At 39.3% G+C, this 27,467-nt stretch overlaps 2 protein-coding genes across 2 annotated transcripts in view; both read left to right on the top strand.

Moving 5' to 3' along the window:
- The window catches only part of LOC137631051 (UDP-glycosyltransferase UGT5-like), an 11,653-nt gene extending 2,730 nt beyond the window's left edge, over positions 1 to 8,923 (top strand). Inside the window, exons 3-11 of the mRNA XM_068362638.1 lie at positions 847 to 1,119; positions 1,763 to 1,956; positions 2,491 to 2,586; positions 3,364 to 3,457; positions 3,744 to 3,835; positions 4,525 to 4,658; positions 5,113 to 5,332; positions 6,228 to 6,371; positions 7,656 to 8,923. Coding sequence (XP_068218739.1) covers positions 847 to 1,119; positions 1,763 to 1,956; positions 2,491 to 2,586; positions 3,364 to 3,457; positions 3,744 to 3,835; positions 4,525 to 4,658; positions 5,113 to 5,332; positions 6,228 to 6,371; positions 7,656 to 7,788 — 1,380 coding nt within the window. The 3' untranslated portion in view covers positions 7,789 to 8,923. The remainder of the gene's footprint in view (positions 1 to 846; positions 1,120 to 1,762; positions 1,957 to 2,490; positions 2,587 to 3,363; positions 3,458 to 3,743; positions 3,836 to 4,524; positions 4,659 to 5,112; positions 5,333 to 6,227; positions 6,372 to 7,655) is intronic.
- A 1,600-nt stretch (positions 8,924 to 10,523) lies between these two features.
- On the top strand, positions 10,524 to 26,842 carry LOC137631265 (feeding circuit activating peptides-like). Its single transcript, XM_068363048.1, has 5 exons — positions 10,524 to 10,800; positions 13,689 to 13,973; positions 20,276 to 20,560; positions 21,996 to 22,280; positions 26,775 to 26,842. Exons 1-5 carry the CDS (start codon positions 10,524 to 10,526, stop codon positions 26,840 to 26,842), a joined length of 1,200 nt encoding a protein of 399 aa, XP_068219149.1.
- Positions 26,843 to 27,467: the final 625 nt, after the last annotated feature.

The raw sequence follows: 27,467 nt of genomic DNA on the forward strand, positions 1-27,467 counted from the left end.
TAAATTACTTTGAGTTTTGGCTTAAAAAGCACAAGTATATTTGTTTATTTGAGTAGCTGACTTTCCTTACAATTATTTGAGCACTGTTTATTATTATTATTATTATTATTATTATTATTATTATTATTATTATTATAAGCTAACATACAAACCTAGTTGGAAAAGCAGGATGCTATAAACCCAAGGGCTCCAGGGAAAAATAGCCCAGTGAGGAAAGGAAATAAGGGAGTAAATAAACTATATGAGAAGTAATTAGTAATTAAAGTAAAATATGTAAGAACAGTAACAACATTAAAATAGGTTTTTAATTACAAGAAAAATAATGAACAATTAAAATGAAATATTTTAAGAACAGTAACAACATTCAAATAGGTCTTTTAACTACAAGAGAAGTAATGAAAAAATTAAAATAAGATATTTTAAGAACAGTAACAGCATTAGAATAGATCTTTAAACTAGAAGAGAAATAATGAACAATATAAATAAAATATTTTAAGAACAGTAACAATATTAAAATAGCTCTTTAAACTAAAGGAGAAATAATGAACAATATAATTAAAACATTTTAAGAACAGGAATAACATTGAAATAGATCTTTAAACTAGAAGAGAAATAATGAACAATATAAATAAAATATTTTAAGAACAGTAACAACATTAAAATAGGTCTTTAAACTAAAGGAGAAATAATGAACAATATAAATAAAATATTTTAAGAACAGTAACATTAAAATAGATCTATAAACTACAAGAGAATGAACAATTAAAATAAATATTTTAAGAACAGTAACAACATCAAAATAGACCTTTTCATATATAAACTACAAAAACTTCATTCCCCCTCCAGGTAACAATCGTATCCCCCTACAAACCCTCAAAGGAGAAGAAGAACATCCGGGAGGTTGTGCTCTCCGACCTGGACATCACATCGGTCCTCCCGAATCTGTTCGAGGGAGGCACCATGACCGGGCCGACAACCATCATGTCCGTCGCTCCCAAGATTTGCTCGGATGCCCTTGGGAGAAAAGAGGTTCAGGAGCTTCTCAAGGAGAAGTTTGACGTTGGAATCCTCAGCATTTTTCTGTCTGATTGCTTCCTGTCTCTTTTCTATCAGATGAAGGTAGGTGGAGATACAGTGTATTGGGGGGAAAAAAGGTTAATACCAGTTGCTCTTGGTCGATAGTACACCATAACTGGGATATCAGTTTTGTTCAATAGCACACAGTGATATTAACAGAAAACAATTGAAGGGTTCAGTGCTTATTCATATTTTGAGTATTTGAGTTTTAAGGGCTAAAATATCATCCATTTTGATCTTTCAAGACTCAACATATGTACACTGTTAAAAATTTGCATTAAAGAAAAAAATCGGGGAAATGTCTGGCAACATTTATTCCAGGAATTTTACCTTTTTAAAACGGATATATTGACGTCAAGGAGTGATATTACGGTCACCAACCAGTAAAATATAATAAAGTAAGGTAAAATTACGGTTGCCCGTATTTTGCTGAAATACGGCTGAGAACAGTATATGTTTACGGAGAATTTCCGATGAAAATTAATTTTTTTTTTAACAGTGTTGAGTCCAAAGAATCCATTATTAATGTATGTCTAGGGTTAGAAAGTAAGATGTCTCTCTTGTGTATAAAAATATTCATGGTAGATTTATGGATTATAGAGGAGGTTTACCATGGAAGGGGCCCTGGGAAGAGAACGGAAATGGATCCGCGAAAATTTTCCAAATGATTCTTTTACTCCTCCAGATCCCGGTTATGCAAATTTGCCCCACTGGACCTATAGGACCCATTAGTGCTTTGGCAGGAATCCCCAGCTTCCCGTCTTTCGTCACGAATCCTTTCCTCCGCAGTTTCCATCCTCTCACCTTCAAGGAGAGAATGCTGAATGCTCTGGCTGATACAGCCAGTACAGCTGCCGTGGAAAATATTGTATTGCCCAAGTAAGTGAATTTGAACTTTTGTCGAGACAAAATCTCTCTCTCTCTCTCTCTCTCTCTCTCTCTCTCTCTCTCTCTCTCTCTCTCTCTCTCTCTCTCTATATATATATATATATATATATATATATATATATGCATACATACATATACATACTGTAATGTAATCAGTGTTGCCAGACATCACATTGTTCTCATGGCTTGATAATTTTCATTAATATCCATAACTTGTTGTCTATGTGAGCTAAGGATGGTGGGTTTTAAGTCCCCATAGGTCTACTTGCTTAGCCATTAGCAGCCATTGCCTCCTCACTCCTGGTCTTAGCTTGGGTGGAAAGGCAGTTTTGGTGCTGATCATATTTGTATATGTTTGATCTCTATGGCACTGAATAACAATGCAATGATCCTGGCGTTACCTGTGCCACTAATGAGTGACATTTAAGCCTCTAAAATTTTAATGATTATAAACTTATGCATCTCTCTGTACATTTATCTCATTAGTATGAATCAGTTAATGTGTGAAATATCTTTTTCTCTTAGTATAGACGCTGAATGTCGTCGTCAAGGCTTGTGCCCGGCAGACATGCCCAGCCTGAATGAACTGAAGAAGAATGTCACTGTGATGGTTGTTAATAGGTTTGTATATAAATTGTTTTTGTTAAAGGTATATCCTTACTTAGAGGGGACCTTTTAGTTCATAAGCCTCATGAGTCGCTTTTAAAACACCAACATTCTATGGTACTAGTTGGAATTATTTAACATTTTATGAATTTTAGTGGTTATAATAAACTTCTAACTTCATCATATCGAGTATTAGCACATCATAGGTGGGTTACACTGAAGAGCAGGATACCCTTACATGCTAATATGGTGAATTGAAATATCGTCACCCTCATAAACTAACTGCCTAAGTCATTTTCTCCACTTGTTGGGAAATCAAAAAAAAAAACCTTCTCATTTCCTAATTCTTTATATCATTGTCTTGAGTTTCAATTCACAAATTCTTAACAGAAGAATTTGTGAATTAGAATTTGTTAATTGAAGCTCACCACAATGATATAAAGAATTAGGAAATGAGAAGGTTTTTTTGATTTCCCAACAAGTGGAGAAAATGACTTAGGCAGTTAGTTTATGAGGGTGACGATATATAAATTTGAGACAAAGGCTCAACATTTTATTTCTTTTAAGGAAAGAATTTTCAAAATTTATTTCCCTCTGGAATACAAAACTTTTTGGGGAAAAATCGAAAGAACATTAGGATGTAAAGAATCCAATGGGTTTTCTTGGCTATTAATTCACATAGAATTAATGAATGTAACCAGAAAACTCTATAGGATCAACATTCCAATAAAATTGAATTGTTGAAGTTTAAGTGACACCTGCGAGGTATCTGAGAAAGTCATGTTATTCCAGTGTGAGAAGTATGGAATCTCCTCCTCGTCCGTCCATGGCATCCATTGTGTATGTTGGAGGGATTCATTGCCATGAAGCTAAACCTTTACCAGAGGTAAGTGATATTGCTGCCCGGAAGTTGTTCACAAACAAACAAGCAGACAACAGGGGTGAAAACATATCCTCTTTCCAACTTTGTTGGTGGAGGTAATCATGTGCTCGTAACATAAAACAAAAATCCAAAATAAAAATGAAACTGCCATAAGTATGTTGATCTAAGCTGCTATTTTAACCCTCAGAAATATTTTTTTTCAAGATGAAAGTTAAGCAGCGTTACATTAGTTTCCAGCGCATAATACTTCCATGTGCTCATTGCAGATTTTATTTTCTTTACCATTTAGGATCTGGAAGAATGGGCAGCAGGTGCTGGTGAGGATGGCTTCATCTTCTTCAGCCTGGGATCTGTTGTCAAACCTTCAAACATGCCTGAAAAGTAAGTCCGGTTCTATTTTTTATTATTTTTTCATAATGTTTGACTTTTCATATTTTTGCTCTTGATTAAATATTAATTTTCTTCTCTCAATTTTTCTTTCTTAATAAAGTGGCTTGTCTGTTATCCTGACAGTAACTGTTTTGTCTTTTCTTACCCTTCTATATCCTGAAACACGCCCTGCTGACCCTATGGCTTCACCTTGAAAATTTGCGTATTCCTTATGGATTTTCACTCATTTTGAATAATGATATTGCATATTTTAGATAATCATATAAATCTTGTGCGTTATGTTTAAAGATATGTTTTATAAAGTTTAATTTTGGTAGACCATTCCCCCAATTAGGCTGTGAACAAAACTGGTTAAGAGGACTAATAGAAATTAAAAATAGAAAACTATAGTTCATCTTTATGTTGGTTTTAATTTTCACCTCTCATGGCGATCATAAGCAATATTACTACATGTTATTTAGCACTTAAGAGCTTTTGGCTAACCAGTTCGAGAAGTGAGAAATCTCTGGAGTCTGAGAATGAATGTAGAAATATCGCATTTTTTGTTAATTGACCATAGAATAATGCCCCCAAAACTCAAAATGTTAATCAGTCTTTTCACATAGGAAGTGGGTCTTGTAGGGTATTTTGCAAACCTATAAGCCAAACTTACTCCCATCTTTACTGAACCTCTATTCTAGTTACCGCAAAATCTTGGTGGAAGCCTTTCGATCCCTGAAGCAGCGCGTCTTGTGGAAATGGGACGAGGACACAATGGAAGATCTGCCTCCCAATGTTCGCTTGGGCAAATGGCTGCCCCAACAGGACATTCTAGGTAAGAGTCTTGGACGTTCTTAAGTGAGACATGCCTGAGATGAATGGGTGTTAGCGTTGAAACCCTCCAGATGTTTTGGGAAAGAGCTACTGTAAACGGTTGTGAGATCCGAAGAAGTGTACGGAGAACCAGAAATTGGAATGAATACACTTTTTAAAACATGAGTAGCTGGTGTTTCAGTGAAATTTGAATGTTTGGTCAGGTGAATTGGAATGTTGGAGAAGTGTATAATAATGTTGCATGTTTTAAATTTGGATATTTGAGAGTAAGATGAGAATGATAATGCTACCATTTGCTTTGGACGTTTCAACACAGCTTGGGAGGCTGGCAATTGTGAGTGATAATCACGACGAGAATAGAAATGCCAGCTGGAGTTTGAGAATCGTCCTTGAATTAAGCAAACTTTTAGCTACCTTTAATGCCAATTATGGATAATTTTCCCTTCGTTATACAGGTGATCCTCGCCTTAAGGTCTTCATCACTCACGGGGGAGCTCTCAGCACGCAGGAATCCATCTACCACGGCACTCCCGTCATCGGGCTTCCAGTATTTGCAGACCAGATGACCAATATGGCAGAAGTTCAGGAACAAGGATGGGGTCGCGTGCTCGTCTGGAAGGAATTGACCTCTGAACTTCTTAGGGATACAATCCATACAGTCATCACAGATGATAAGTAAGATTATGTAGCTGTGTATATCTTTGAGTCTTGATTTTCCCTTCCCTCTTTTGATTGAATGAGATATTTCTATCATCGGGATACAAATGTATAAGACAGGAATCTGTATATCTTTGAGCCTTCTATTTCTGAAACGTTTCGTCAGAGAAATAATCATTTCCTGTTACCAAGAACACTATACATAAACAAGACAACAGCCATTTTGGTTTCCTCTTACCATTGGATTGGCATCTCATGGACAGGAAAGGCATGTACTTCTACCATAAGTGGATATTTCTACACAAAGAAGAACATTTGAAATTAGAATATTTTTCATCAGATTAGTGCCCTCTGATTTTAGCATTTTTAATGAAATTTGAATCGCTGTTGAATATAATATTCTCGCTGCTTCCATATTTGGCTGAAGATGTAAACAAATATATTCTATCTTAAACATTCATTTGATATGCATCTCCCTAGAGGGGGCGTTGCTTACGGTACACTGTAGGCCTTTCGGTCCCTAGCTGCGCTCATTATTTAGCCTTCTATTCAACTTCGGACTCTTTTCTTTTCTTGCATCGTACTGTCCAGCCTATTAACTTTTCCTTCATTGTGCAACAACAGGTGTTTTCCCCAATTCGATGTTTAGTGGCTTACCAGGCCCAACAACCTAAAATCATAAATCTATTCCAATAAATTCAATATTACTGTGTATCATTCATTCGAAATATTATGTAATTTCATGATATAAACTTTTAACCTTTTTGTTTTTCCATCTCTGTAATTAACTTATATTATGTAATTTTTGGTTAATTTGAATTATGTTGAATTACAATAAACTATTGTATAATGCGACATGCTGACCCAATATTACAATCTGATTTTAGTTTAGCTGATGATTCATATTTACTAGGTTGAGAGCCGAGGTCAAGAGGAGGTCATCGTTGATGCGTGACACACCGCAAGACCCAGGTCAGTTAGTCAACTATTGGGTTGATTACGTCATCAGACATAATGGGGCTCACCATCTGAAATCACCTCTTCACAGTATGCCATGGTAGGTGGTCTGTTTTTGCTTCTATTATTATTATTATTATTATTATTATTATTATTATTATTAAATGCTAAGCTGCAACCCTAGTTGGAAAAGCAGGATACTATAAGCCCCGGGGCCCCAACAGGGAAAATAGCCCAGTGAGGAAAGGAAACAAGAAAAATAAAATATAAGAATAGTAACAACATTAAAATAAATATTTCCTATATAAACTATGAGAACTTTAACAAAACAAGAGGAAGAGAAACTAGATAGAACAGTTTTCCCGAGTGTACCCTCAAGCAAGAGAACTCTAACCCAAGACAGTGGAAGACCATGGTACAGAGGCTATGGCACTACCCAAGACTAGAGAACACTGGTTTGATTTTAGAGTGTCCTTCTCCTAGGAGAGCGGCTTACTAAAGCTAAAGAGTCTCTTCTACCCTTATCAAGAGGAAACTAGCCACTGAACGAATACATTGCAGTAGTTAACCCCTTAGGTGAAGAATAATTGTTTGGTAATCTCAGTGTCGTCAAGTGTATGACAGAGGAGAATCTGTACAGAATAGGCCAGACTATTCGGTGTCTGTGTAGGCAAAAGGAAAGAACCGTAACCAGAGAGAAGGATCCAATGTAGTACTGTCTGGGCAGTCAAAGGACTCCATAACTCTCTAGCGATAGTATCTTAACGGGCGGCTGTTGCCCTGGCCAACCTACTACCTGATCCGTGTGGCCAAGCACGGACTCTTGGTTTAAGATTAAGGGTCACATTTCACAAGACTACCTTGTTAGAGCATTTGTCTTTTTTATTATTTATGAAAGAATAATCATAAGAAATACATGACATATTTTATCTTCACAACTCATGCTATATTTTGATGTCTGTTGATTAATTTTGTTGATGCCTAAAGAGCAAGCAAATGAACTAATTTTTGTAATTATTAGTATCTGTTTTCGGACCAGAAGGGTAGCACTTTGTAGAGCCTCTGTCCTCTTTTTACTAGTCGTGCGATTGGATATGAGAGTAGGGTTGAGTGCTCTAGTTAAAGAAAATTCTACGGTACTATGATAATCAGACCACCCCACCGAATTAAATTTCTAGTCTTCCTTGAGCCTATGGTTCAGATTTATTCTTAAACAAGAGATTAAGACATATTTGAACAAGAAAAAGTTACCAAAGGAGGTAAACATTTAATTAGGAAAGGATGGAAGCAAAGGCATAAAAAGCTTTGATGAAGACTTCATGAAAAGGTCTTCCCTCCTACGGAATTGATCAGTTGAAAAGTGATTATGTATCTTCTTCTTCAGGTACAAACTCTACAACGTGGACGTTTGGCTTACCGTAACAGGAGTCCTTCTACTCATCCTTCTCATTATCCTTAAGCTTCTTCTGGTGTGTCTGCGATGCTTAACCTCAAGATTCAAGCAGAAGAAAGATTAAGTTAGAAGGTTTCCTTTTTATGTGAACAGGGAACACGGTTACAGGTGTTCATCTGGTTGTAGTGTCTAGTGTAAAGTGTATATACTATTGACGATTTTTAAAGTTTTTTTCAACTCTTGTGATTGTGAAGGAGAGTTATATATTCACACGAGTTTGTTAAAATGATTTTGCTTCTTGATTAGATTTAAAAAATGTTACTGATGGATTTGAATGAAATTATGTGATGGGGGTCTTATGTCTAGTCATTGTAGTGAGATTAATTTGGATGTGGGTGATGATCCAAGAATATGAGAAGGATCAAAGTCTAGAGGAAAATCCTAGATTTTAAATAGTCCTACAGGAATATCAACATTTTTAGAAGTCTGAATTTAGATGAAGGTCCCACATTTTGCGGTGAATTGCAGGTAAGAACCAAGGTTTTGAGATGGATTGCAAGAAAGATTCAAGATCTTGAGATGGGCTGCAAGAAAATCTAAGATTTTGAGATGGGCTGCAAGAAAATCTAAGATTTTGAGATGGATTGCAAGAAAGATTCAAGATCTTGAGATGGGCTGCAAGAAAATCTAAGATTTTGAGATGGGCTGCAAGAAAATCTAAGGCTGCAAGAAAATCTAAGATTTGAGATGAGCTGCAAGAAAATCTAAGATTTCGAGATGGGCGGCAAGAAAATCTCAGATTTTGAGATGGGCGGCGAGAAAATCTCAGATTTCGAGATGGGCGGCAAGAAAATCTCAGATTTTCGAGATGGGCGGCGAGAAAATCTCAGATTTCGAGATGGGCGGCAAGAAAATCTCAGATTTCGAGATGGGCGGCGAGAAAATCTCAGATTTCGAGATGGGCGGCAAGAAAATCTCAGATTTCGAGATGGGCGGCAAGAAACTCTCAGATTTCGAGATGGGCGGCAAGAAACTCTCAGATTTCGAGATGGGCGGCAAGAAAATCTCAGATTTTGAGAGGAGCTGCAAGAAAATCTCAGATTTCGAGATGGACTGCAAGAAAATCTCAGATTTCGAGATGGGCGGCAAGAAAATCTCAGATTTCGAGATGGGCGGCAAGAAAATCTCAGATTTCGAGATGGGCGGCAAGAAAATCTCAGATTTCGAGATGGGCGGCAAGAAAATCTCAGATTTCGAGATGGGCGGCAAGAAAATCTATGATTTCGAGATGGGCGGCAAGAAAATCTCAGATTTCGAGATGGGCGGCAAGAAAATCTCAGATTTTGAGATGGACTGCAAGAATGATCAAAGATTTTGAGATGGACTGCAAGAAAATCTCAGATTTCGAGATGGGCGGCAAGAAAATCTCAGATTTCGAGATGGGCGGCAAGAAAATCTCAGATTTCGAGATGGGCGGCAAGAAAATCTCAGATTTTGAGATGGGCGGCAAGAAAATCTCAGATTTCGAGATGGGCGGCAAGAAAATCTCAGATTTCGAGATGGGCGGCAAGAAAATCTCAGATTTTGAGATGGGCGGCAAGAAAATCTCAGATCTCGAGATGGGCGGCAAGAAAATCTCAGATTTCGAGATGGACTGCAAGAATGATCAAAGATTTTGAGATGGACTGCAAGAAAATCTCAGATTTCGAGATGGACTGCAAGAAAATCTCAGATTTCGAGATGGGCGGCAAGAAAATCTCAGATTTCGAGATGGACTGCAAGAATGATCAAAGATTTTGAGATGGACTGCAAGAAAATCTCAGATTTCGAGATGGACTGCAAGAAAATCTCAGATTTCGAGATGGGCGGCAAGAAAATCTAAGATTTTGAGATGGACTGCAAGAATGATCAAAGATTTCGAGATGGACTGCAAGAAAATCTCAGATTTCGAGATGGACTGCAAGAATGATCAAAGATTTTGAGATGGACTGCAAGAAAATCTCAGATTTCGAGATGGACTGCAAGAAAATCTCAGATTTCGAGATGGACTGCAAGAATGATCAAAGATTTTGAGATGGACTGCAAGAAAATCTCAGATTTCGAGATGGACTGCAAGAAAATCTCAGATTTCGAGATGGGCGGCAAGAAAATCTCAGATTTCGAGATGGACTGCAAGAAAATCTCAGATTTCGAGATGGGCGGCAAGAAAATCTCAGATTTCGAGATGGACTGCAAGAATGATCAAAGATTTTGAGATGGACTGCAAGAAAATCTCAGATTTCGAGATGGACTGCAAGAAAATCTCAGATTTCGAGATGGACTGCAAGAATGATCAAAGATTTTGAGATGGACTGCAAGAAAATCTCAGATTTCGAGACGGACTGCAAGAAAATCTCAGATTTCGAGATGGACTGCAAGAATGATCAAAGATTTTGAGATGGACTGCAAGAAAATCTCAGATTTCGAGACGGACTGCAAGAAAATCTCAGATTTTGAGATGGACTGCAAGAATGATCAAAGATTTCGAGATGGACTGCAAGAAAATCTCAGATATCGAGATGGACTGCAAGAAAATCTCAGATTTCGAGATGGGCGGCAAGAAAATCTCAGATTTCGAGATGGACTGCAAGAGTGATCAAAGATTTTGAGATGGACTGCAAGAAAATCTCAGATTTCGAGATGGACTGCAAGAAAATCTCAGATTTCGAGATGGGCGGCAAGAAAATCTCAGATTTCGAGATGGGCGGCAAGAAAATCTCAGATTTCGAGATGGGCGGCGAGAAAATCTCAGATTTCGAGATGGGCGGCAAGAAAATCTCAGATTTCGAGATGGGCGGCAAGAAACTCTCAGATTTCGAGATGGGCGGCAATAAACTCTCAGATTTCGAGATGGGCGGCAAGAAAATCTCAGATTTTGAGAGGAGCTGCAAGAAAATCTCAGATTTCGAGATGGACTGCAAGAAAATCTCAGATTTCGAGATAGGCGGCAAGAAAATCTCAGATTTCGAGATGGGCGGCAAGAAAATCTCAGATTTCGAGATGGGCGGCAAGAAAATATCAGATTTCGAAATGGGCGGCAAGAAAATCTCAGATTTTGAGATGGGCGGCAAGAAAATCTCAGATTTCGAGATGGGCGGCAAGAAAATCTCAGATTTTGAGATGGGCGGCAAGAAAATCTCAGATTTTGAGATGGACTGCAAGAATGATCAAAGATTTTGAGATGGACTGCAAGAAAATCTCAGATTTCGAGATGGGCGGCAAGAAAATCTCAGATTTCGAGATGGGCGGCAAGAAAATCTCAGATTTCGAGATGGGCGGCAAGAAAATCTCAGATTTCGAGATGGGCGGCAAGAAAATCTCAGATTTCGAGATGGGCGGCAAGAAAATCTCAGATTTTGAGATGGGCGGGAAGAAAATCTCAGATTTTGAGATGGACTGCAAGAATGATCAAAGATTTTGAGATGGACTGCAAGAAAATCTCAGATATCGAGATGGACTGCAAGAAAATCTCAGATCTCGAGATGGGCGGCAAGAAAATCTCAGATTTCGAGATGGACTGCAAGAATGATCAAAGATTTTGAGATGGACTGCAAGAAAATCTCAGATTTCGAGATGGACTGCAAGAAAATCTCAGATTTCGAGATGGGCGGCAAGAAAATCTCAGATTTCGAGATGGACTGCAAGAATGATCAAAGATTTTGAGATGGACTGCAAGAAAATCTCAGATTTCGAGATGGACTGCAAGAAAATCTCAGATTTCGAGATGGGCGGCAAGAGAATCTAAGATTTTGAGATGGACTGCAAGAATGATCAAAGATTTCGAGATGGACTGCAAGAAAATATCAGATTTCGAGATGGACTGCAAGAATGATCAAAGATTTTGAGATGGACTGCAAGAAAATCTCAGATTTCGAGATGGACTGCAAGAAAATCTCAGATTTCGAGATGGACTGCAAGAATGATCAAAGATTTTGAGATGGACTGCAAGAAAATCTCAGATTTCGAGATGGACTGCAAGAAAATCTCAGATTTCGAGATGGGCGGCAAGAAAATCTCAGATTTCGAGATGGACTGCAAGAAAATCTCAGATTTCGAGATGGGCGGCAAGAAAATCTCAGATTTCGAGATGGACTGCAAGAATGATCAAAGATTTTGAGATGGACTGCAAGAAAATCTCAGATTTCGAGATGGACTGCAAGAAAATCTCAGATTTCGAGATGGACTGCAAGAATGATCAAAGATTTTGAGATGGACTGCAAGAAAATCTCAGATTTCGAGACGGACTGCAAGAAAATCTCAGATTTCGAGATGGACTGCAAGAATGATCAAAGATTTTGAGATGGACTGCAAGAAAATCTCAGATTTCGAGACGGACTGCAAGAAAATCTCAGATTTTGAGATGGACTGCAAGAATGATCAAAGATTTTGAGATGGACTGCAAGAAAATCTCAGATATCGAGATGGACTGCAAGAAAATCTCAGATTTCGAGATGGGCGGCAAGAAAATCTCAGATTTCGAGATGGACTGCAAGAATGATCAAAGATTTTGAGATGGACTGCAAGAAAATCTCAGATTTCGAGATGGACTGCAAGAAAATCTCAGATTTCGAGATTGGCGGCAAGAAAATCTCAGATTTCGAGATGGACTGCAAGAATGATCAAAGATTTTGAGATGGACTGCAAGAAAATCTCAGATTTCGAGATGGACTGCAAGAAAATCTCAGATTTCGAGATGGACTGCAAGAATGATCAAAGATTTTGAGATGGACTGCAAGAATGATCAAAGATTTTGAGATGGACTGCAAGAAAATCTCAGATTTCGAGATGGACTGCAAGAAAATCTCAGATTTCGAGATGGACTGCAAGAAAATCTCAGATTACGAGATGGGCGGCAAGAAAATCTCAGATTTCGAGATGGACTGCAAGAAAATCTCAGATTTCGAGATGGACTGCAAGAATGATCAAAGATTTTGAGATGGACTGCAAGAAAATCTCAGATTTCGAGATGGACTGCAAGAAAATCTCAGATTTCGAGATGGGCGGCAAGAAAATCTCAGATTTCGAGATGGACTGCAAGAATGATCAAAGATTTTGAGATGGACTGCAAGAATGATCAAAGATTTTGAGATGGACTGCAAGAAAATCTCAGATATCGAGATGGACTGCAAGAAAATCTCAGATTTCGAGATGGGCGGCAAGAAAATCTCAGATTTCAAGATGGACTGCAAGAATGATCAAAGATTTTGAGATGGACTGCAAGAAAATCTCAGATTTCGAGATGGACTGCAAGAAAATCTCAGATTTCGAGATGGGCGGCAAGAAAATCTCAGATTTCGAGATGGGCGGCAAGAAAATCTCAGATTTCGAGATGGGCGGCAAGAAAATCTCAGATTTCGAGATGGGCGGCAAGAAAATCTCAGATTTCGAGATGGGCGGCAAGAAAATCTTAGATTTCGAGATGGGCGGCAAGAATGATCAAAGATTTTGAGATGGACTGCAAGAATGATCAAAGATTTTGAGATGGACTGCAAGAAAATCTCAGATTCCGAGATGGGCGGCAAGAAAATCTCAGATTTCGAGATGGGCGGCAAGAAAATCTCAGATTTTGAGATGGGCGGCAAGAAAATCTCAGATTTCGAGATGGGCGGCAAGAAAATCTCAGATTTCGAGATGGACTGCAAGAATGATCAAAGATTTTGAGATGGACTGCAAGAAAATCTCAGGTACCGAGATGGGCAGCAAGAAAATCTCAGATTTCGAGATGGGCGGCAAGGAAATCTCAGATTTCGAGATGGGCGGCAAGGAAATCTCAGATTTTGAGATGGACTGCAAGAATGATCAAAGATTTTGAGATGGACTGCAAGAAAATCTCAGATTTCGAGATGGGCGGCAAGAAAATCTCAGATTTCGAGATGGGCGGCAAGAAAATCTCAGATTTCGAGATGGGCGGCGAGAAAATCTCAGATTTCGAGATGGGCGGCAAGAAAATCTCAGATTTCGAGATGGGCGGCAAGAAACTCTCAGATTTCGAGATGGGCGGCAAGAAACTCTCAGATTTCGAGATGGGCGGCAAGAAAATCTCAGATTTTGAGAGGAGCTGCAAGAAAATCTCAGATTTCGGGATGGACTGCAAGAAAATCTCAGATTTCGAGATGGGCGGCAAGAAAATCTCAGATTTCGAGATGGGCGGCAAGAAAATCTCAGATTTCGAGATGGGCGGCAAGAAAATCTCAGATTTCGAAATGGGCGGGAAGAAAATCTCAGATTTTGAGATTGGCGGCAAGAAAATCTCAGATTTCGAGATGGGCGGCAAGAAAATCTCAGATTTTGAGATGGGCGGCAAGAAAATCTCAGATTTTGAGATGGACTGCAAGAATGATCAAAGATTTTGAGATGGACTGCAAGAAAATCTCAGATTTCGAGATGGGCGGCAAGAAAATCTCAGATTTCGAGATGGGCGGCAAGAAAATCTCAGATTTCGAGATGGGCGGCAAATAAATCTCAGATTTCGAGATGGGCGGCAAGAAAATCTCAGATTTCGAGATGGGCGGCAAGAAAATCTCAGATTTTGAGATGGGCGGCAAGAAAATCTCAGATTTTGAGATGGACTGCAAGAATGATCAAAGATTTTGAGATGGACTGCAAGAAAATCTCAGATATCGAGATGGACTGCAAGAAAATCTCAGATCTCGAGATGGGCGGCAAGAAAATCTCAGATTTCGAGATGGACTGCAAGAATGATCAAAGATTTTGAGATGGACTGCAAGAAAATCTCAGATTTCGAGATGGACTGCAAGAAAATCTCAGATTTCGAGATGGGCGGCAAGAAAATCTCAGATTTCGAGATGGACTGCAAGAATGATCAAAGATTTTGAGATGGACTGCAAGAAAATCTCAGATTTCGAGATGGACTGCAAGAAAATCTCAGATTTCGAGATGGGCGGCAAGAAAATCTAAGATTTTGAGATGGACTGCAAGAATGATCAAAGATTTCGAGATGGACTGCAAGAAAATATCAGATTTCGAGATGGACTGCAAGAATGATCAAAGATTTTGAGATGGACTGCAAGAAAATCTCAGATTTCGAGATGGACTGCAAGAAAATCTCAGATTTCGAGATGGACTGCAAGAATGATCAAAGATTTTGAGATGGACTGCAAGAAAATCTCAGATTTCGAGATGGACTGCAAGAAAATCTCAGATTTCGAGATGGGCGGCAAGAAAATCTCAGATTTCGAGATGGACTGCAAGAAAATCTCAGATTTCGAGATGGGCGGCAAGAAAATCTCAGATTTCGAGATGGACTGCAAGAATGATCAAAGATTTTGAGATGGACTGCAAGAAAATCTCAGATTTCGAGATGGACTGCAAGAAAATCTCAGATTTCGAGATGGACTGCAAGAATGATCAAAGATTTTGAGATGGACTGCAAGAAAATCTCAGATTTCGAGACGGACTGCAAGAAAATCTCAGATTTCGAGATGGACTGCAAGAATGATCAAAGATTTTGAGATGGACTGCAAGAAAATCTCAGATTTCGAGACGGACTGCAAGAAAATCTCAGATTTTGAGATGGACTGCAAGAATGATCAAAGATTTTGAGATGGACTGCAAGAAAATCTCAGATATCGAGATGGACTGCAAGAAAATCTCAGATTTCGAGATGGGCGGCAAGAAAATCTCAGATTTCGAGATGGACTGCAAGAATGATCAAAGATTTTGAGATGGACTGCAAGAAAATCTCAGATTTCGAGATGGACTGCAAGAAAATCTCAGATTTCGAGATTGGCGGCAAGAAAATCTCAGATTTCGAGATGGACTGCAAGAATGATCAAAGATTTTGAGATGGACTGCAAGAAAATCTCAGATTTCGAGATGGACTGCAAGAAAATCTCAGATTTCGAGATGGACTGCAAGAATGATTTAAGATTTTGAGATGGACTGCAAGAATGATCAAAGATTTTTAGATGGACTGCAAGAAAATCTCAGATTTCGAGATGGACTGCAAGAAAATCTCAGATTTCGAGATGGACTGCAAGAAAATCTCAGATTACGAGATGGGCGGCAAGAAAATCTCAGATTTCGAGATGGACTGCAAGAAAATCTCAGATTTCGAGATGGACTGCAAGAATGATCAAAGATTTTGAGATGGACTGCAAGAAAATCTCAGATTTCGAGATGGACTGCAAGAAAATCTCAGATTTCGAGATGGGCGGCAAGAAAATCTCAGATTTCGAGATGGACTGCAAGAATGATCAAAGATTTTGAGATGGACTGCAAGAATGATCAAAGATTTTGAGATGGACTGCAAGAAAATCTCAGATTCGAGATGGACTGCAAGAAAATCTCAGATTTCGAGATGGGCGGCAAGAAAATCTCAGATTTCGAGATGGACTGCAAGAATGATCAAAGATTTTGAGATGGACTGCAAGAAAATCTCAGATTTCGAGTGGACTGCAAGAAAATCTCAGATTTCGAGATGGGCGGCAAGAAAATCTCAGATTTCGAGATGGGCGGCAAGAAAATCTCAGATTTCGAGATGGGCGGCAAGAAAATCTCAGATTTCGAGATGGGCGGCAAGAAAATCTCAGATTTCGAGATGGGCGGCAAGAAAATCTCAGATTTCGAGATGGGCGGCAAGAAAATCTCAGATTTTGAGATGGACTGCAAGAATGATCAAAGATTTTGAGATGGACTGCAAGAAAATCTCAGATTCGAGATGGGCGGCAAGAAAATCTCAGATTTCGAGATGGGCGGCAAGAAAATCTCAGATTTTGAGATGGTGGCAAGAAAATCTCAGATTTCGAGATGGGCGGCAAGAAAATCTCAGATTTCGAGATGGACTGCAAGAATGATCAAAGATTTTGAGATGGACTGCAAGAAAATCTCAGATACCGAGATGGGCGGCAAGAAAATCTCAGATTTCGAGATGGGCGGCAAGAAATCTCAGATTTTGAGATGGACTGCAAGAATGATCAAAGATTTTGAGATGGACTGCAAGAAAATCTCAGATTTCGAGATGGACTGCAAGAAAATCTCAGATTTCGAGACGGACTGCAAGAAAATCTCAGATTTCGAGATGGACTGCAAGAAAATCTCAGATTTCGAGATGGACTGCAAGAAAATCTCAGATTTCGAGATGGGCAGCAAGAAAATCTCAGATTTTGAGATGGACTGCAAGAATGATCAAAGATTTTGAGATGGACTGCAAGAAAATCTCAGATTTCGAGATGGACTGCAAGAAAATCTCAGATTTCGAGATGGGCGGCAAGAAAATCTCAGATTTCGAGATGGACTGCAAGAATGATCAAAGATTTTGAGATGGGCTGCAAGAAAATCTCAGATTTCGAGATGGACTGCAAGAATGATCAAAGATTTTGAGATGGACTGCAAGAAAATCTCAGATTTCGAGATGGACTGCAAGAATGATCAAAGATTTCGAGATGGACTGCAAGAATGATCAAAGATTTTGAGATGGACTGCAAGAAAATCTCAGATTTCGAGATGGGCGGCAAGAAAATCTCAGATTTCGAGATGGGCAGCAAGAAAATCTCAGATTTTGAGATGGACTGCAAGAAAATCTCAGATTTCGAGATGGGCGGCAAGAAAATCTCAGATTTCGAGATGGACTGCAAGAATGATCAAAGATTTTGAGATTTAATGCAAGAAAATCTCATATTTCGAGATGGGCGGCAAGAAAATCTCAGATTTCGAGATGGGCGGCAAGAAAATCTCAGATTTCGAGATGGACTGCAAGAATGATCAAAGATTTTGAGATGGACTGCAAGAAAATCTCAGATTTCGAGATGGGCGGCAAGAAAATCTAAGATTTTGAGATGGACTGCAAGAATGATCAAAGATTTTGAGATGGACTGCAAGAAAATCTCAGATTTCGAGATGGGCGGCAAGAAAATCTCAGATTTCGAGATGGGCGGCAAGAAAATCTCAGATTTCGAGATGGACTGCAAGAAAATCTCAGATTTCGAGATGGGCGGCAAGAAAATCTCAGATTTCGAGATGGACTGCAAGAATGATCAAAGATTTTGAGATGGACTGCAAGAAAATCTCTGATTTCGAGATGGACTGCAAGAATGATCAAAGATTTTGAGATGGACTGCAAGAAAATCTCAGATTTCGAGATGGACTGCAAGAATGATCAAAGATTTTGAGATGGACTGCAAGAAAATCTAAGATTTTGAGATGGACTGCAAGAATGATCAAAGATTTTGAGATGGACTGCAAGAAAATCTCAGATTTCGCGATGGGCGGCAAGAAAATCTCAGATTTCGAGATGGGCGGCAAGAAAATCTCAGATTTCGAGATGGACTGCAAGAAAATCTCAGATTTCGAGATGGGCGGCAAGAAAATCTCAGATTTCGAGATGGACTGCAAGAATGATCAAAGATTTTGAGATGGACTGCAAGAAAATCTCTGATTTCGAGATGGACTGCAAGAATGATCAAAGATTTTGAGATGGACTGCAAGAAAATCTAAGATTTCGAGATGGACTGCAAGAATGATCAAAGATTTTGAGATGGACTGCAAGAAAATCTAAGATTTTGAGATGGACTGCAAGAATGATCAAAGATTTTGAGATGGACTGCAAGAAAATCTCAGATTTCGAGATGGGCGGCAAGAAAATCTCAGATTTCGAGATGGGCGGCAAGAAAATCTCAGATTTCGAGATGGGCGGCAAGAAAATCTCAGATTTCGAGATGGGCGGCAAGAAAATCTAAGATTTTGAGATGGACTGCAAGAAAATCTCAGATTTCGAGATGGGCGGCAAGAAAATCTCAGATTTCGAGATGGACTGCAAGAATGATCAAAGATTTTGAGATGGACTGCAAGAAAATCTCAGATTTCGAGATGGGCGGCAAGAAAATCTCAGATTTCGAGATGGGCGGCAAGAAAATCTCAGATTTCGAGATGGACTGCAAGAAAATCTCAGATTTTGAGATGGACTGCAAGAATGATCAAAGATTTTGAGATGGACTGCAAGAAAATCTCAGATTTCGAGATGGGCGGCAAGAAAATCTCAGATTTCGAGATGGGCGGCAAGAAAATCTCAGATTTCGAGATGGGCGGCAAGAAAATCTAAGATTTTGAGATGGACTGCAAGAATGATCAAAGATTTTGAGATGGACTGCAAGAAAATCTCAGATTTCGAGATGGGCGGCAAGAAAATCTCAGATTTCGAGATGGGCGGCAAGAAAATCTCAGATTTCGAGATGGACTGCAAGAATGATCAAATATTTTGAGATGGACTGCAAGAAAATCTCAGATTTCGAGATGGACTGCAAGAATGATCAAAGATTTTGAGATGGACTGCAAGAAAATCTCAGATTTCGAGATGGACTGCAAGAATGATCAAAGATTTTGAGATGGACTGCAAGAAAATCTCAGATTTCGAGATGGACTGCAAGAAAATCTCAGATTTCGAGATGGGCGGCAAGAAAATCTCAGATTTCGAGATGGACTGCAAGAATGATCAAAGATTTTGAGATGGACTGCAAGAAAATCTCAGATTTCGAGATGGACTGCAAGAAAATCTCAGATTTCGAGATGGACTGCAAGAAAATCTCAGATTTCGAGATGGACTGCAAGAATGATCAAAGATTTTGAGATGGACTGCAAGAAAATCTAAGATTTCGAGATGGACTGCAAGAATGATCAAAGATTTTGAGATGGACTGCAAGAAAATCTCAGATTTCGAGATGGGCGGCAAGAAAATTCAGATTTCGAGATAGGCGGCAAGAAAATCTCAGATTTCGAGATGGACTGCAAGAATGATCAAAGATTTTGAGATGGACTGCAAGAAAATCTCAGATTTCGAGATGGACTGCAAGAATGATCAAAGATTTTGAGATGGACTGCAAGAAAATCTAAGATTTCGAGATGGACTGCAAGAATGATCAAAGATTTTGAGATGGACTGCAAGAAAATCTCAGATTTCGAGATGGGCGGCAAGAAAATCTCAGATTTCGAGATGGGCGGCAAGAAAATCTCAGATTTCGAGATGGACTGCAAGAAAATCTCAGATTTCGAGATGGGCGGCAAGAAAATCTCAGATTTCGAGATGGACTGCAAGAATGATCAAAGATTTCGAGATGGACTGCAAGAAAATCTCAGATTTCGAGATGGACTGCAAGAATGATCAAAGATTTTGAGATGGATTGCAAGAAAATCTCAGATTTCGAGATGGGCGGCAAGAAAATATCAGATTTCGAGATGGGCGGCAAGAAAATCTCAGATTTCGAGATGGACTGCAAGAAAATCTCAGATTTCGAGATGGGCGGCAAGAAAATCTCAGATTTCGAGATGGGCAGCAAGAAAATCTCAGATTTCGAGATGGGCGGCAAGGAAATCTCAGATTTCGAGATGGGCGGCAAGGAAATCTCAGATTTTGAGATGGACTGCAAGAATGATCAAAGATTTTGAGATGGACTGCAAGAAAATCTCAGATTTCGAGATGGGCGGCAAGAAAATCTCAGATTTCGAGATGGGCGGCAAGAAAATCTCAGATTTCGAGATGGGCGGCGAGAAAATCTCAGATTTCGAGATGGGCGGCAAGAAAATCTCAGATTTCGAGATGGGCGGCAAGAAACTCTCAGATTTCGAGATGGGCGGCAAGAAACTCTCAGATTTCGAGATGGGCGGCAAGAAAATCTCAGATTTTGAGAGGAGCTGCAAGAAAATCTCAGATTTCGAGATGGACTGCAAGAAAATCTCAGATTTCGAGATGGGCGGCAAGAAAATCTCAGATTTCGAGATGGGCGGCAAGAAAATCTCAGATTTCGAGATGGGCGGCAAGAAAATCTCAGATTTCGAAATGGGCGGGAAGAAAATCTCAGATTTTGAGATTGGCGGCAAGAAAATCTCAGATTTCGAGATGGGCGGCAAGAAAATCTCAGATTTTGAGATGGGCGGCAAGAAAATCTCAGATTTTGAGATGGACTGCAAGAATGATCAAAGATTTTGAGATGGACTGCAAGAAAATCTCAGATTTCGAGATGGGCGGCAAGAAAATCTCAGATTTCGAGATGGGCGGCAAGAAAATCTCAGATTTCGAGATGGGCGGCAAGAAAATCTCAGATTTCGAGATGGGCGGCAAGAAAATCTCAGATTTCGAGATGGGCGGCAAGAAAATCTCAGATTTTGAGATGGGCGGCAAGAAAATCTCAGATTTTGAGATGGACTGCAAGAATGATCAAAGATTTTGAGATGGACTGCAAGAAAATCTCAGATATCGAGATGGACTGCAAGAAAATCTCAGATCTCGAGATGGGCGGCAAGAAAATCTCAGATTTCGAGATGGACTGCAAGAATGATCAAAGATTTTGAGATGGACTGCAAGAAAATCTCAGATTTCGAGATGGACTGCAAGAAAATCTCAGATTTCGAGATGGGCGGCAAGAAAATCTCAGATTTCGAGATGGACTGCAAGAATGATCAAAGATTTTGAGATGGACTGCAAGAAAATCTCAGATTTCGAGATGGACTGCAAGAAAATCTCAGATTTCGAGATGGGCGGCAAGAAAATCTAAGATTTTGAGATGGACTGCAAGAATGATCAAAGATTTCGAGATGGACTGCAAGAAAATATCAGATTTCGAGATGGACTGCAAGAATGATCAAAGATTTTGAGATGGACTGCAAGAAAATCTCAGATTTCGAGATGGACTGCAAGAAAATCTCAGATTTCGAGATGGACTGCAAGAATGATCAAAGATTTTGAGATGGACTGCAAGAAAATCTCAGATTTCGAGATGGACTGCAAGAAAATCTCAGATTTCGAGATGGACTGCAAGAATGATCAAAGATTTCGAGATGGACTGCAAGAAAATCTCAGATTTCGAGATGGACTGCAAGAATGATCAAAGATTTTGAGATGGATTGCAAGAAAATCTCAGATTTCGAGATGGGCGGCAAGAAAATATCAGATTTCGAGATGGGCGGCAAGAAAATCTCAGATTTCGAGATGGACTGCAAGAAAATCTCAGATTTCGAGATGGGCGGCAAGAAAATCTCAGATTTCGAGATGGGCAGCAAGAAAATCTCAGATTTCGAGATGGGCGGCAAGGAAATCTCAGATTTCGAGATGGGCGGCAAGGAAATCTCAGATTTTGAGATGGACTGCAAGAATGATCAAAGATTTTGAGATGGACTGCAAGAAAATCTCAGATTTCGAGATGGGCTGCAAGAAAATCTCAGATTTCGAGATGGGCGGCAAGAAAATCTCAGATTTCGAGATGGGCGGCGAGAAAATCTCAGATTTCGAGATGGGCGGCAAGAAAATCTCAGATTTCGAGATGGGCGGCAAGAAACTCTCAGATTTCGAGATGGGCGGCAAGAAACTCTCAGATTTCGAGATGGGCGGCAAGAAAATCTCAGATTTTGAGAGGAGCTGCAAGAAAATCTCAGATTTCGAGATGGACTGCAAGAAAATCTCAGATTTCGAGATGGGCGGCAAGAAAATCTCAGATTTCGAGATGGGCGGCAAGAAAATCTCAGATTTCGAGATGGGCGGCAAGAAAATCTCAGATTTCGAAATGGGCGGGAAGAAAATCTCAGATTTTGAGATTGGCGGCAAGAAAATCTCAGATTTCGAGATGGGCGGCAAGAAAATCTCAGATTTTGAGATGGGCGGCAAGAAAATCTCAGATTTTGAGATGGACTGCAAGAATGATCAAAGATTTTGAGATGGACTGCAAGAAAATCTCAGATTTCGAGATGGGCGGCAAGAAAATCTCAGATTTCGAGATGGGCGGCAAGAAAATCTCAGATTTCGAGATGGGCGGCAAGAAAATCTCAGATTTCGAGATGGGCGGCAAGAAAATCTCAGATTTCGAGATGGGCGGCAAGAAAATCTCAGATTTTGAGATGGGCGGCAAGAAAATCTCAGATTTTGAGATGGACTGCAAGAATGATCAAAGATTTTGAGATGGACTGCAAGAAAATCTCAGATATCGAGATGGACTGCAAGAAAATCTCAGATCTCGAGATGGGCGGCAAGAAAATCTCAGATTTCGAGATGGACTGCAAGAATGATCAAAGATTTTGAGATGGACTGCAAGAAAATCTCAGATTTCGAGATGGACTGCAAGAAAATCTCAGATTTCGAGATGGGCGGCAAGAAAATCTCAGATTTCGAGATGGACTGCAAGAATGATCAAAGATTTTGAGATGGACTGCAAGAAAATCTCAGATTTCGAGATGGACTGCAAGAAAATCTCAGATTTCGAGATGGGCGGCAAGAAAATCTAAGATTTTGAGATGGACTGCAAGAATGATCAAAGATTTCGAGATGGACTGCAAGAAAATATCAGATTTCGAGATGGACTGCAAGAATGATCAAAGATTTTGAGATGGACTGCAAGAAAATCTCAGATTTCGAGATGGACTGCAAGAAAATCTCAGATTTCGAGATGGACTGCAAGAATGATCAAAGATTTTGAGATGGACTGCAAGAAAATCTCAGATTTCGAGATGGACTGCAAGAAAATCTCAGATTTCGAGATGGGCGGCAAGAAAATCTCAGATTTCGAGATGGACTGCAAGAAAATCTCAGATTTCGAGATGGGCGGCAAGAAAATCTCAGATTTCGAGATAGACTGCAAGAATGATCAAAGATTTTGAGATGGACTGCAAGAAAATCTCAGATTTCGAGATGGACTGCAAGAAAATCTCAGATTTCGAGATGGACTGCAAGAATGATCAAAGATTTTGAGATGGACTGCAAGAAAATCTCAGATTTCGAGACGGACTGCAAGAAAATCTCAGATTTCGAGATGGACTGCAAGAATGATCAAAGATTTTGAGATGGACTGCAAGAAAATCTCAGATTTCGAGATGGACTGCAAGAAAATCTCAGATTTCGAGATGGGCGGCAAGAAAATCTAAGATTTTGAGATGGACTGCAAGAAAATCTCAGATTTCGAGATGGACTGCAAGAATGATCAAAGATTTTGAGATGGACTGCAAGAAAATCTCAGATTTCGAGATGGACTGCAAGAAAATCTCAGATTTCGAGATGGACTGCAAGAATGACCAAAGATTTTCAGATGGACTGCAAGAATGATCAAAGATTTTGAGATGGACTGCAAGAAAATCTCAGATTTCGAGATGGACTGCAAGAAAATCTCAGATTTCGAGATGGGCGGCAAGAAAATCTCAGATTTCGAGATGGACTGCAAGAATGATCAAAGATTTTGAGATGGACTGCAAGAAAATCTCAGATTTTGAGATGCACTGCAAGAAAATCTCAGATTTCGAGATGGGCGGCAAGAAAATCTAAGATTTTGAGATGGACTGCAAGAAAATCTCAGATTTCGAGATGGACTGCAAGAATGATCAAAGATTTTGAGATGGACTGCAAGAAAATCTCAGATTTCGAGATGGACTGCAAGAATGATCAAAGATTTTGAGATGGACTGCAAGAAAATCTCAGATTTCGAGATGGACTGCAAGAAAATCTCAGATTTCGAGATGGGCGGCAAGAAAATCTCAGATTTCGAGATGGACTGCAAGAAAATCTCAGATTTCGAGATGGGCGGCAAGAAAATCTCAGATTTCGAGATGGACTGCAAGAATGATCAAAGATTTTGAGATGGACTGCAAGAAAATCTCAGATTTCGAGATGGACTGCAAGAAAATCTCAGATTTCGAGATGGGCGGCAAGAAAATTTCAGATTTCGAGATGGACTGCAAGAATGATCAAAGATTTTGAGATGGACTGCAAGAAAATCTCAGATTTCGAGATGGACTGCAAGAAAATCTCAGATTTCGAGATGGGCGGGAAGAAAATCTTAGATTTCGAGATGGACTGCAAGAATGATCAAAGATTTTGAGATGGACTACAAGAAAATCTCAGATTTCGAGATGGACTGCAAGAAAATCTCAGATTTCGAGATGGGCGGCAAGAAAATCTCAGATTTCGAGATGGACTGCAAGAATGATCAAAGATTTCGAGATGGACTGCAAGAATGATCAAAGATTTCGAGATGGACTGCAAGAAAATCTCAGATTTCGAGATGGACTGCAAGAAAATCTCAGATTTCGAGATGGGCGGCAAGAAAATCTCAGATTTCGAGATGGACTGCAAGAAAATCCCAGATTTCGAGATGGGCGGCAAGAAAATCTCAGATTTCGAGATGGACTGCAAGAAAATCTCAGATTTCGAGATGGGCGGCAAGAAAATCTCAGATTTCGAGATGGACTGCAAGAATGATCAAAGATTTTGAGATGGACTGCAAGAAAATCTCAGATTTCGAGATGGACTGCAAGAAAATCTCAGATTTCGATATGGGCGGCAAGAAAATCTCAGATTTCGAGATGGACTGCAAGAATGATCAAAGATTTTGAGATGGACTGCAAGAAAATCTCAGATTTCGAGATGGACTGCAAGAAAATCTCAGATTTCGAGATGGGCGGCAAGAAAATCTCAGATTTCGAGATGGACTGCAAGAATGATCAAAGATTTTGAGATGGACTGCAAGAAAATCTCAGATATCGAGATGGACTGCAAGAAAATCTCAGATTTTGAGATGGGCGGCAAGAAAATCTCAGATTTCGAGATGGACTGCAAGAATGATCAAAGATTTCGAGATGGACTGCAAGAAAATCTCAGATTTCGAGATGGACTGCAAGAAAATCTCAGATTTCGAGATGGGCGGCAAGAAAATCTCAGATTTCGAGATGGACTGCAAGAATGATCAAAGATTTTGAGATGGACTGCAAGAAAATCTCAGATTTCGAGATGGACTGCAAGAAAATCTCAGATTTCGAGATGGGCGGCAAGAAAATCTCAGATTTCGAGATGGACTGCAAGAATGATCAAAGATTTTGAGATGGACTGCAAGAAAATCTCAGATTTCGAGATGGACTGCAAGAAAATCTCAGATTTCGAGATGGGCGGCAAGAAAATCTCAGATTTCGAGATGGACTGCAAGAATGATCAAAGATTTCGAGATGGACTGCAAGAAAATCTCAGATTTCGAGATGGGCGGCAAGAAAATCTCAGATTTCGAGATGGACTGCAAGAATGATCAAAGATTTTGAGATGGACTGCAAGAAAATCTCAGATTTCGAGATGGACTGCAAGAAAATCTCAGATTTCGAGATGGGCGGTAAGAAAATCTCAGATTTCGAGATGGACTGCAAGAATGATCAAAGATTTCGAGATGGACTGCAAGAAAATCTCAGATTTCGAGATGGGCGGCAAGAAAATCTCAGATTTCGAGATGGACTGCAAGAATGATCAAAGATTTTGAGATGGACTGCAAGAATGATCAAAGATTTTGAGATGGACTGCAAGAAAATCTCAGATTTCGAGATGGACTGCAAGAAAATCTCAGATTTTGAGATGGGCGGCAAGAAAATCTCAGATTTCGAGATGGACTGCAAGAATGATTAACGATTTTGAGATGGACTGCAAGAAAATCTCAGATTTCGAGATGGACTGCAAGAAAATCTCAGATTTCGAGATGGGCGGCAAGAAAATCTCAGATTTCGAGATGGACTGCAAGAGTGATCAAAGATTTTGAGATGGACTGCAAGAAAATCTCAGATTTCGAGATGGACTGCAAGAAAATCTCAGATTTCGAGATGGGCGGCAAGAAAATCTCAGATTTCGAGATGGACTGCAAGAATGATCAAAGATTTTGAGATGGACTGCAAGAAAATCTCAGATTTCGAGATGGACTGCAAGAAAATCTCAGATTTCGAGATGGGCGGCAAGAAAATCTCAGATTTCGAGATGGACTGCAAGAATGATCAAAGATTTTGAGATGGACTGCAAGAAAATCTCAGATTTCGAGATGGACTGCAAGAAAATCTCAGATTTCGAGATGGGCGGCAAGAAAATCTCAGATTTCGAGATGGACTGCAAGAATGATCAAAGATTTCGAGATGGACTGCAAGAAAATCTCAGATTTCGAGATGGGCGGCAAGAAAATCTCAGATTTCGAGATGGACTGCAAGAATGATCAAAGATTTTGAGATGGACTGCAAGAAAATCTCAGATTTCGAGATGGACTGCAAGAATGATCAAAGATTTTGAGATGGACTGCAAGAAAGATACAGAATAAGGTTTTGAGATGCATTCGGATCTAGATAATGATCCAAGTGTTATGGTGGATCTGGATCTAGACACAGATTCCGGATCATTAGATGGACCCTAAAATATATCCAGGATTCTTTTATGGAGCTGGATCTGATTAACAATTCAGATTTTTTTATTTTATGCAGACGTATACATTCATTTACTGGGATCAAATAAAGACCTGTGCATAACAAAATTCAACCTTAGACAGCAATTATGGTTGTCAAATGTTTACTATAAGTCAACAGTATTTTGTTTTTAAGAAATGTAAAGAACGGACCATGTTTTGATTGGTTGTATTTTATGTAAAAACAATACAAGTGCATAAACTTTGACTTTATTTTTTACTGAAGTCATAGATTTATAGGAGCAATTTCTATAATTATTACTATTGTTACTAGATAGTCCATTTTCATCAAGTTTCCTGTGTGTTTAACAATCTTTCCTTCAGAGGTTTGCTATTTCATGTTTTTTTTATCATCTTCAAACCTAGAATATCTTGTGTTTTGAAAAGACATAAACAGTAGAAATTGCAACTTATCTGAAAACTTCAACGAGTAGAAAAGGTTACAAACAGTAGCAATCAATACAGATTAGTTGTATTAATAAATCCCTCTGAAATACCACTTGTGTCCTTTATTTATGAGGCGTGACTTACAAAGCGTAAACCCCGCCTACTATCCAGAGACTCGCTTCAACCAGTT

Source organism: Palaemon carinicauda, chromosome 39, assembly GCF_036898095.1.
Source record: "Palaemon carinicauda isolate YSFRI2023 chromosome 39, ASM3689809v2, whole genome shotgun sequence".
Classification (NCBI taxonomy): domain Eukaryota; kingdom Metazoa; phylum Arthropoda; class Malacostraca; order Decapoda; family Palaemonidae; genus Palaemon; species Palaemon carinicauda.

Coding starts and splice junctions, on each gene's coding strand:
- LOC137631265 (XM_068363048.1), top strand. CDS start 10,524: ATGGGCGGCAATAAACTCTCAGATTTCGAGATGGGCGGCAAGAAAATC. Junction 20,561..21,995: donor CTCAGATTTCGAGATGGGCG/GCAAGAAAATCT, acceptor AGAAACTCTCAG/ATTTCGAGATGGGCGGCAAG. Junction 22,281..26,774: donor CTCAGATTTCGAGATGGGCG/GCAAGAAAATCT, acceptor ATTCGGATCTAG/ATAATGATCCAAGTGTTATG.